Here is an 11427-nt window from a genome sequence, read left to right as displayed (position 1 = left end):
GAAGAGCGAAGCGCAGGTGCTCCCGCCCGCGCACAGGGGACGACGTGCCCCGGGGCACCCGGTCCGAGATGGCCACAGCTCCTCCCGGGCGCTCCCTCCCCAGGCCTCAGGGTTCTAGGATCCCGGCCATTTCCTCACCCTTCAAAAGGACATGGGTGATTTCGTAAGTGGCGGTGACAGCTGCGGAGGGAACGTGAGCAAGGAAGTGGGAGCGAGCAGGGCGGGCGGGCGCGGGGCGGGACAGCACAGCGCGGGGGAGGGATGCAGCACAGCGCAGGTGGGAGGGATGCAGGGCAGGAGTGGGAGGGATGCAGGGCAGGAGTGGGAGGGATGCCGGGCGCAGTGGGAGGGGTGAGCAGGAGTGAGAGGTGGCGGAAAGGAGAAAAGGGCGCTGTAGCGAGGCGGGAGGAAGTGCGCGAGGTCCCCCTCCGGGTCTCGCCGCCAGGTGATCCCGCCATGCAGTTGTCGCCGCCGTTGCTGCTGCTCCTCGGTTCGCTTGGCCCCTTCTGTCCCGGCGCCCTGGCGGGATCCCCGGAGGCCGAGGATACCGTGGAGCTGGACTTCTCCACCGAGCGGCCGGTGCGCCTGGTGAGTCCCGCGTTCCTGTCCTTCACCATCGACGCCAACTTGGCCACCGACCCGAGGTTCCTCACCTTCCTGGGGTAAGCGCCGAACCGCGCGTCCCTGTCCCCCGACACCCACCCACGCCTGCTCCGCCAGTTACTCTCCTCTCTTGCCACTCGGTCCTAAGAAACCCCGAGCCAGTGTACCTGTAGGGCCGTGAGCGCTGAAATTTGCTGCACACTGCAGGTACAAGAAAGATTGTGGACCTGGCTTCCGATTCTTAAACTCTGTTAGGGAGGTATTTTGGTTTTGTTTTGCTTTGTTTTGTTTTTTAAGTCAGATGGAAAAGGCCTCAGGGAGGAATACGTGTTACTTCATATATAATTTTTTTTTAAATAAAGTTTTAAAGAGCAGTTTTAGTTTCAGTATTTTTTAAAAAATTCATAACCTTTTACGATTGATGAAGGAAGAAAAAAAGGAAGTGAAAGCTATAGAAATGATGACTGTGATCTTCTGAAAAATACATTGTCTTCACAAATTGATGTTTTCAGAGAAGTGTAAAATGACTTAGGATTCCCCTCTCCTTTCCCTAACCGGGGAACTATTGCAGTGAAGTATAATGTTTTAATAAAAAGATCTGTCTCCAGCATGTGCCTTCAAAATGTGGCACTGCTTTATGAGCTGTAATATTTTTTTCTCACCTGAGAAAGACTGAAATTGGTGCAGGTCCTCTGGCCTCTCCCCATGGGTGAGGGCTGAGCCCAAGATAGGGAGATGCAGAGACAGTCCCAGGTCATCTAGGCCACTCATCTAGGTCACCAGAGCCTCCAGAGACTGCCATAGCCCAGCTTATCCAGACAGCAGGGAATCTTGTCATAGCTAAACACCCACCTGTAGTCTTTCCCATGCCCACACTGTCAGTTACTAATTTCAGACATTTATTCTGCAAGTAAACGCAGGTAACCCAATAGTTAAGAGTCTGGCTGGTTTGACAGTCAAACCACCCTGACTTAATTCTCAACTCTCCTTTCAAAGCTGGATGGTTTGCTTCTTATAGATGTTTGGCAACTCTAAGCTCCAGCCTCCTCATCTATAGAATGCAAACCCTAAAACCTTCCTGTAGGATTGTTATGAAGATTTGATCAGTTAATAAATTCATACTTAACAAAGAAAAAATGTTTAAAATTTAATCTAATTGCTTCTTCCTAGAAAGTGGTGAGTGCTAACCATTCACCAGTTCTGTATGTTTCTTTTGATTAAAGTTAATTTCCTCTTTCCCCCTGTGACAGAAGAGACAGAATTTCCTGGCGGGGAGGACATTATTTTTGTTCTTCTATTGAGGCAAAGCTGATACCAGTCAATACCTGGTTGGAAGAGAAAAAGATTACTCTAGAGAAAGGCTGACTTACAAGGCTTCATCACTGAAACCTCCAAGGCCTGGCTGGGAGGGTGGGTAGGGATGGAAGGCTTAAGGTAAGGTACTTTACTGAAAAGAGAGGGGTTAAGTAGGATGGAAATTTACTGAAATGAGAACTCATGTTCTCTTCTGTGGCTATAGTCATCTGCCTCATCCCTTCTCCAAGGAAGGACATTTGGGGATCACTTTCTGAAGCAACAGATCCAAAAAATCCTAAAGTATGACTTTTCAGGTGCAGGTCTAAACACCCTGCAGCCAAGCTAACTAATTGGCTAGTTGGTTAGCACCCCATCAGAATGTACACAGAACTTCTTCTAGTCTGCAGTTTTTGCTCTTCATTTCCCATGTTCTCCTCACATCCACCTTTTTGTTAAAAGCTGGAGGGTTATGAAAAAACAAAAGAGCATTGCATCCAGGTTTGTTTACAAAACATGGTTGATTCCTGTTCTTATCTAGGGCTGACACCTGTCTACTCCAGGTACCAGTAATACTCTTATCCCCATATTTTTTAAATTCTCATTTTATTTTTTTTATAAGTTATTTTTTTTTTAAATAGAGGCATGTTTTTTATTTATTTATTTATTTGTTTGTTTGTTTTGTTTATACATGCACTGGGTACAGTCAGAAGCACAGGAGGGTGAGAGAATTCACCAGAGCCAGAGCGGGGAGCAGAGCAGGCAGAAAGACCGAAGCACACTGCTGAGGGGAGCAGCGGGCGGCAGGAGAGGTCTGCGTGCCATGTGGGACCCTCCTCAGGTGGCCGGGGAGCAGCCGGGGATCGAACTGGCGCCGCAGAGGTCGCCGGCAGCTTCGCAACCCAGCGCTCAACCACTGCGCCACCGGGGAGGCCCTAAATTCTCATTTTAAAATGAAGAAACTGAGGCTCAGGGAGATTCAACGGTGTGCCTGTGATGTACTACCTATTACATGAAGGAGCAGAATTTGAACCCAGATGCTAATTGCAGAGATAACTGTATATAAACAAGAAAGTGAAGCTCTTTACATTTTTTAAAGGAACAGGGTAGAGTGTGGGTGAAGATTGTCCGGAAGCAAATGAGAAGACTGATATAATGAAAGGAAGTACTGACTTGAGAGTAGGTGACTCAGGGCCCAAACTTGAAGATACTTCAAAAAGGCGTAAGCAAATTTATTCAATGACATGGTTTTGCTCTCCCACAATGTCAAGCAGATGTGGGTGGTTGCTTTTTTACACATTTTAAAAAAAGATTTATTTATTTATGCATACAAGAACTGGGGTACAGGCTAAAGGTGTGGGAGTATAGAGGGGTGTGGTGGTGAGAGGATTCACCAGAGACGGAGTAGGGAGCAGAACAGGCAGATCTACTGAAACACACTGCTGAGGGGAGCAACGGCCATGTGGGTAGCTTCCTGGCCAGCTGTGATTGAACTCATGCTGCAGAGGCTGTGGATAACTTCACAGTGCGGTGCTTAACACCAGGGAGGCCCTTTTACACATTTACAGTTAGAGGAGCTAGAGCACACAAAACTGAAATGCCAGTGATAGAACAAGCTAGAATTAGAAAAGAGCGTCTTTTCAATTTGCCCTTCTCAGAGGTCACCAGTGGACCTCTGCATATGGCTACATATGGAATTATAAATTTTCTAGTAGTCATGGTTTAAAAAGAATGAAAAGAAACAGGTAAATTTGCTTTTAATAAAATATTTAACTCAATGTGTACAGTATTATCATTTCAACATGTAATCAGTATAAAAATATCAATGAGCTATTTACATTCTTTTTTGAACCAGCTGTTCAAAACCTGATAAGCATTATATTCATAGCACATCTCAGATCCAACTAGACACATTTCAAGTGCTGGCCACATAAGGCTGGTGGTTACCGTAGTGAACATTGCTGTTCATGTTCCAGTCAAGACACATGTACAAGCACAGTTCACTAACATAAGGTTAAAAATGTAGCATGCTGAGTCAGTGGTGGACATCTGAAATACCATTGAGTGAAAAATGTGGAGCTAAACAGCACTAGAAATAATAATGGGCTTGTGCTTGCTTTTCATGAGAATATGGTTATTTTTCTTCAGCAAAGTTCATCCCTTTTTGCCAGTTTGATATTTATTGATAATAATTTTCAATCAGAATCCTCATCTTCATTGACAAAGTTGCTTTTTGTATTTGGAAAAGTGCATGTTATCAATGTTAGATGCAGGTTTTGATAACCAATGTTGGGAAGAGCTGCAAGCCCTCCATGTGCAGGTCCTGGGAGAAATAACTATGGCCAAAGACAAACAGAAAACTAACAATCACAAGCCAGAGACTCACTTCAATCCTCACTTCAAGCTCCCATTGCTCGCTTCCTTCCAGACCTTCCATTGTGCAACCTGGAGCCTTTGCTAGTAAATTTTCTCATCCTCCCATAGAATATTCCCACCACCTCCTTGCCCAAGCTGAGTCTTCGTCCATCTCTGAAGACCCAGGTAGAGATGTAGACATGGTTATTTCTCTGAAGTAGCCCTTTGCAGGAGAAGCTGTGCTTTCTCCCATACTGCAATCCTTCTCCCATCTCTAACGCAACTTCTAGATGGTTGCCCACCAGTTTGAATCCCAGGCTGCTATAGTTCAAATCCCTTGGGCTCATAATCTTAGGCAAACTACTTAACCTCCTTTTGTTCAGGTTCTTGGACTGTTAAATGAGGATAATAATGATACCGCTCTCATTGGATTGTGTAGGATTAAGTGAAAATGTGCCAAGTGACTAAAACATCCCATTTGGATTCATGTGATGCAAGTCAGCCTGACCGCATTGCTTTCTCAAAGAAAATGAAATTAGTTTAGAGAAACTTCCTTTTCTTCATGCCATCAGAGCAGTAGACATATCATGTGGATTTGCATATCCAACTCTTTTTAATTCTCTCTTCCCAGGACAGCTCTTCTAGCTCTGCTTTGCACCCCACCTCTCACCTTCTTCCCAAGAACTTTGCTCCATCAGTCATCTCTTTCCTGCATCTTTAACCTCTCTCTCTCTTTTTTAAAGATTTATTTATTTATGCATACAAGAACTGGGGTACAGAGGTGTGGGGTGGGGAGAGGATTCACCAGAGGCAGAGTGGGGAGCAGAACAGACGGATTGACTGAAATACACTGTTGAGGGGAGCAGCGGGCAAGTCAGGAGAGGTCTGCTGTACCATGTGGGTAGCTCCCTGGCTGGGGATCAAACTTGTGCTGCAGTGGCTGAGGATAGCTTCATAGATTGTATCTTAACCCCTTGTGCCACCACGGAGGCTCCTAACCTTTCTCTTTTTATTGGTTCCTTCCCCTTAGCTTACACATCCTCAAGTTTCTCTCAACCCAAACACCTGCCTGCACAAGTACCTCTTCTCTCCTTCCCTTTGCAAATTTCCTCGCTGCCCATTCCTCCCATGTTCACTCTCAAGATGTCCCTGCCATTGTGTGATTAAAATCAATCTCTCCAACACTATCAATGACCTTTTATTGCAAAATCCAGTGAACAAACACTATTCAATCTTGATCTTATTTGGGTTTCTGTTATAGGTTAAATTTTTGGGTGTCCCCCCACAGGTATTTTTTGAGTTGAAACTTCAGAATGTGAACTTATTTGGAAATAGGATCACTACAGATGTAATCAGTCATCTGATGTCCCCCAGTGTAATTAGGTCATATTGGAATAACTGATAACCTAATACAAAGGGGATTTTGGAGACAGACACCCACACAGGGAGGAAGATTAGACTTATGCTTCTCTGGAAACTACCAGAAGTTGGACAGATCTTTCCCCATTACTTCAGAGGAAGTATGGCCTTACCAATACCTTTGATGTCCAGCCTCCAAAATTCCAAAACACCAAACAAATTCCTATTGTTTAAGCCTCCCAGCTTGTGGTAGTAGTTTACACCACTAGAAAATTAATCAAATCTCTTGGAAGCATTTGGCAAAGTTAACAGTTGAAACACTTTCTCATCCCTTTGGGCCTGTCACTTCCATTTCCCTGTTCTCCCCTACTTCCCTAACAGTTCTTCTCCATCTCTTTCTCTAGTTTGTCTTACTTGTCAGTGTTCCTCAGATCTCTGACCTAGGCTTTCTTTTCACTTCACAAACTCTCCTGCATGGTTTCACCATCTTGCATGGCTTGAATTGCTATTCATGCTGTGGTGTGCTTAACAAGCTTTAACAGCAAGCTCTCTGGAAAGAGAGGAGAGGAGAGGGAAGAGGAGGGGAGAAGAGGGAAAGAGAGGGGAGGGGAGGCTGGCTTATGTTTTCTGATTTCTGAGGTATAAATTTCAATTTCAAACTTCCAACAACATAACAACTGGTTCACAATATTCCTCAAAAATTTTTTTTATTATAAACTTTATTCAATACCGGTTAATCCTTTTGGGAATATAACCCAGTGTAGTTCCTTTTGGGAATGAACAGATTTTAATCTGAGACCTCTGGCTGAATATTCCTCAAATTTTAACAGTTGGCTTTCACAAGCCAGTACAAGCCAGCTCCAGCACACCTCTGCTTTTGTGTCAGAGAGAAGCAACTTGTTTTTGCACAAAAGGTAAAACAAAAATACCCAGACTTTCCCCCCTAGCAACTGCTCCAGAAATGGAATATCTGCAGCTGCTTTTATGTGTTCTTTTGTTATTTCCATATCACTGTGGTGTCAGATTTTGTTTTCCTTTCTTTTTCCTGTGTGTGATTGAAATATTGTGCCTTTGATCAGTTTTGTTTTTATGACACATTTTGCAGTTGTTTTAAATCTGTTTTTTGTCAAAGGACATCAATATTGTATTTTCAAAACAAGAAAATATTCCATTCCAAAGGAGATGAACAAAAAGCTCCTTAATATCAATATTTTGAAAGAAACAAGTGATTTTTGTTATTTGGCAGGAGCCATAGCATTGGGTTTTCATAGTGTTGGGAAAAAAGCCTATGTCTGGCTCTTCTTGCCCTTTCATCAGACCGGACTTAACTGTTTAAATATACTTAACAGGGGGCCTCCCTGGTGGGCAAGGGATTAAACCCCACACTATGAAGCAACCCACAGCCTCTGCAGCACGAGAGTTTGCTCCCTGGCCAGCCAGGGAGCAACCCACATGGTGCAGCAGACCTTTCCTGACTCGCCTGCTGCTCCCCTCAGCAGTGTACTTTGGTCAGTCTGCCTGTTCTGTTCCCCACTCTGTCTCTGGTGAATCCTCTCACCACCCACTGCCCCCCCCCCACTCCTTCCCTCCCGCCCTGCACCTCTGGCCTGTACTCCAGCTGATGTATGCATAAATAAATAAATCTTAAAATAAATAAATATACTTAACAAATATTTATGAAAGCACCAGTTATCCTCCCAGTCCTTATCTAGGTGCTGAGAGATTCTGATGAGCCAGACTCATAAGGTCCCTGCTTTCACAGAGCTCACATCACAGCTGGGTGCCAAAGTAGGCAGTAGACCAAGGAAACAAATGAAGAAGCTAATTCCAGACAGCTGTGAATGCTGTGAAGAAATAAAGGCAGTGGTGGTACCAAGGTGACTACCTCTGGGAACCAGGCTCTGGGACTCAGGCATTGGACACAGGCCACACACAGATGCACACCTTGTGATATCACAGCTCCTTGTTACTGGAGCTAGTTTTCACACGGAACATTGGTCTCTCACCCACCATCTCAATTATTTACAAATACTGAATTTTTTTTTAAAGATTTATTTATTTATGCATACAAGAACTGGGATGTATTCTAGAGATGTGGTGAGAAGATTCATCCAAGAGAGTGGGGAGCAGAACAGGCAGACTGACTGAAATACACTGCTGAGGGGAGCAGTGGGTGAGACAGGAGAGGTCTGCTGTGCCATATGGTTGCTTTCTGGCCAATTGGGGCCAGAGATCAAACTCATTCTGCAGTGGCTAGTGATAGCTTGATAGCGCTGTGTCTTTAACCCCTGCACCACCAGGGAGGCCCAGCTACACTAATCTTAATGCACTTTCTCTACCGTCAGACACAATCAAATTGCCAGGGATCAGAATCAATGGCTGTCTTAAGAACCAGCCTGGAGAGACTCTGTCTAAAGAAGTCCCCATATCTGTTTTGGGGCTGTGTCTCTGTACCCATGTACCCCAGTTGCTAGTCACAGACTCTCAGACAGAGGACTCTCCAATCTTTGTTTTGCCCAAATGTGTCTTCTGGGCTCCAGACACACATGAACAAGGACCTGACAGAAATGTTTCTTTGTCTTCCATTGACATCTCAAATTCCACAAGACTGAGTCCACACCCCCTGTGTTCATTCCCATATCCAGTCTATCACCTATTCTTCAACTCAGTACATGAACTTTTCATCTTCCAAAATACTTTCCAGGAGTACTCCCTGCTTCTTCCCAACATCCAATTAAACCCCAAATCTATTATTTCTATCTCTAAATATAGCCACCTCCCTCCATCACCACTACCTTACCTTACCTCAGTTACAATACTATAGCATTGCTTTTGTCTGTTCAGCTATCTACACTGCAGCCTGAGATTCTTTTTAAAAATAAAGTATTGAGTGATCACCCGCTAAATCCTTCCATGGCTCCCCATTGCCTTCATATAAAGTTGGAAATCTTGGGCCTCCCCTGGTGGTGCAGCAGTTGGCGCCACGCTGTGAAGCTGCCCGCAGCCTCTGCAGCGCCAGTTCGATTGCTGGCAGCGGGCGAGGGTCCCACATGGCGCAGCAGACCTCTCCTGTCTCATCTGCTGCTCCCTTCAGCAGTGTATTTTGTCAGTCTGTCTGCTGTGCTCCCCGCTCTGGCTCTGGTGAATTCTCTCACCCTCCGGCACTTCTGACTGTACCTGGTGCTTGTATAAATAAATAAATAAATCTTAAAAAAAAAAAAAAAAAAGTTGGAAATCTTGCCCTACTGGCCTTCTGTGATGAGATCCCATCTTTCTCTCCAGTCTGTCCTCTCTTTGCTTTAGGCTCAGGCCATATTGTTCAGCTCTTTGTGTGACTTTGTCTTATATGACTATCATCATAATAAGATTTTTTTAAAGATTTATTTATTTGTGCATACAAGAACTGGGGTACAGGCCAGAGGTGCAGGGGGTGAGAGGACTCACCCAGAGACAGAGTGGGAAACAGAACAGGCAGATCTACTGAAATACACTGCTTCACAATGCTGTGGTTTACCCCTTAATGTTTTTAAGATGAAGCCTAAAGTGCCCAGGTAGTCTTCTACCTCTGGTCTTTGCCTAGCCTTTTCCCTGCACCCAAAGCACTTCTTTCACTCTCACCTCACAGTCTTTGCACTAGATAAGATTTATTCATTTAGTGTGTCAAATAGCAAAGTGATTTTCCCTAGAAAACCTCTAATCACCTCTTAACCCCAACCCAAAATCTGGGTCAGGAACCCTTATGTCTGTTTTCATAACCCTGTGTTGGGATTGCTTATTTATTTGTTTGTCTATGTCACTAGACCACAAATTGTGTGAGACCAGCAGCTATCTCTGTCTTGTTTGCTTTTGTATCCCCAGAAACTAGTATAATGCCTGGCTCAGAGTAGGTCTGCAATGAATACTTAATGAATAAGTTAGTGGATGGCTCTGTCTCCTTTAATAAATTTTGGTTTCATCACTTAATCCTTCCTTAAAAATAAAAACTCAATACACAAAATTACCTCATATAAAGTTAAATGTGTGCTTATTTTGGAAGACTCATAAAATACAGATAAGAGTCTGCCATCCATCACACCACATAATACTGACCATTGTTATCTCCTACATATACTGTGCTCGCGGTTGAGATCATACTATTAATATTTGGGGCCTCCCTGGTGGTGCAGGCGGTTGAGCGCAGCGTTGTGTATCTTTCCACATCCTCTGCAGTGCCGGTTCAATCCCTGCCGGCCGCGGAGCAACCCACATGGCGAGCAGACCTCTCCTGTCTCACCCACTGCTCCCCTAAGCAGTGTATTTCATGAGTCTGCCTGTTCTGTTTCCCGCTCTGTCTCTAGTGAATCCTCACCCTCCCATGCATCTGGTCTGTACCCTGGTTCTTGTATAAATAAATCTTAAAAAAAAATTTGTACAATTTGTCTTATTTTGGTAAATTATACAAAAACTTTACCATTTTGATTTTTATTTAAAAATATGTATTTCAGTAGCACTGAGCACATTCACACTGTGGGGTAACCATCACCACCACCCAGCTTAGAACTTCTTCATCTTCCTAAGCTAAAACTCTGTACTTATCAAACGTCTATAGTTTATTTTTATGTGGGTTTGTAACTAAATGGAGATGACTTTCTCCTTCCTTACTTAGTCCAAATTAGCATTTTGGTTTATTTTGAAGTGGTTTTGAGGATCCCGTGGTGCTGACAGTGACTTTCAGGTTGATAATATTTCTGATCTCACTTTGTGCCCCATTTCCTTATCTGGGACCCACAAAAATATTTAATTTCTTTTAAGATGTAAAGAAAGTGAACTAGTCAGTGGAGGAAAATATTTTAATATATGAGATTAACAAATTTGCTTTACATAGATGTAATCATAAGATATAATTTTTCATAATTTTTAAATGAAGCAAAAGTAACTTCTACTTTACTGGGGAGTCTAGGAAAATGCTTGAGTTATAAACAAAACTGTTGGCGGAATCACTGACATTTTTAGTGCAGGAGACTTATCCTTGCTCAGTTTCTATCTTTTAGTTTCTTTTTCCTCACCATGAAGAAAGAAATCTTTTGAAAATTTTACATAGCACTATAAATGGTTAAGAAGAAATGTATTTTGAATTTTGAAATTTTAGGTCAGGTCTTTAATTCCTGGGATGTTAAGTATTGGTTGCCAATGTTTTGTCGAAAATTTAGATGTGAGGCCTTTTGTCTCAGTGCTTACAATTTCATACTGTTGGAGCATTCGTTGTATCCCGGGGGGCTGCAGATTTCTATAGGTTTGCTGTGGCTGAACCAAGAAAGAAGGTATATGCAGATTTCTACAAAAATTGGTATCCTATAGGAATGATGACAGTGTCTTTGAAAAGTAGATTATCTTCACAAATTGATATTTTCAGAGAAGTTCAAAAATAACTTAGTATTCCGTCTGCTCTCCCTAACTGCCTCCTGTTCAGAAGAGCAATTTTGAAAATCTAAGTCAAATGACTAAGAGTTGTATAAGATTCTAATTCCTAGAAAACTGCAGCCCACAAGGATACAATGAATGCTCCAACAATATGAAATTGTGGACACTTGCCAGAAGGCCTCACATTTGAGGTTTCGACAAAGCACTGGCTGCCAATACTTAACATCCTAGGAATTAAAGACCTGACCTAAAATTTCAATTTCTTGGGGTTGAATTCCATGGAAGTTTTATCACTGACTGATGTTCCCGAACTAGGAAACATGAACAGAGCTGAGGGGTAGTCTCTCTCGATAAGTAAACAGTTAAGAAATAATAATTTTTGTTTTTTAATTTTTTTTAAAGATTTATTTATTTATG

At 43.2% G+C, this 11427-nt stretch overlaps 1 protein-coding gene across 2 annotated transcripts in view; it reads left to right on the top strand.

The window, feature by feature from the left end:
- The first annotated feature begins 355 nt into the window (after window positions 1–355).
- The window catches only part of HPSE (heparanase), a 41228-nt gene continuing 30156 nt past the window's right edge, over window positions 356–11427 (top strand). For both annotated transcript variants that reach the window (XM_037530020.2, XM_037530019.1), the window contains exon 1: window positions 356–662. In XM_037530020.2, the coding sequence (XP_037385917.1) occupies window positions 457–662 (206 nt within the window). In that variant the 5' untranslated portion in view covers window positions 356–456. The remainder of the gene's footprint in view (window positions 663–11427) is intronic.

This window comes from Talpa occidentalis, unplaced genomic scaffold, assembly GCF_014898055.3.
Source record: "Talpa occidentalis isolate TD23 unplaced genomic scaffold, MPIMG_talOcc4v2.1 talOcc4.6, whole genome shotgun sequence".
Classification (NCBI taxonomy): domain Eukaryota; kingdom Metazoa; phylum Chordata; class Mammalia; order Eulipotyphla; family Talpidae; genus Talpa; species Talpa occidentalis.
Note: the sequence above shows the minus strand (reverse complement) of the source record. Positions and strands in the feature narration are given on the sequence as shown.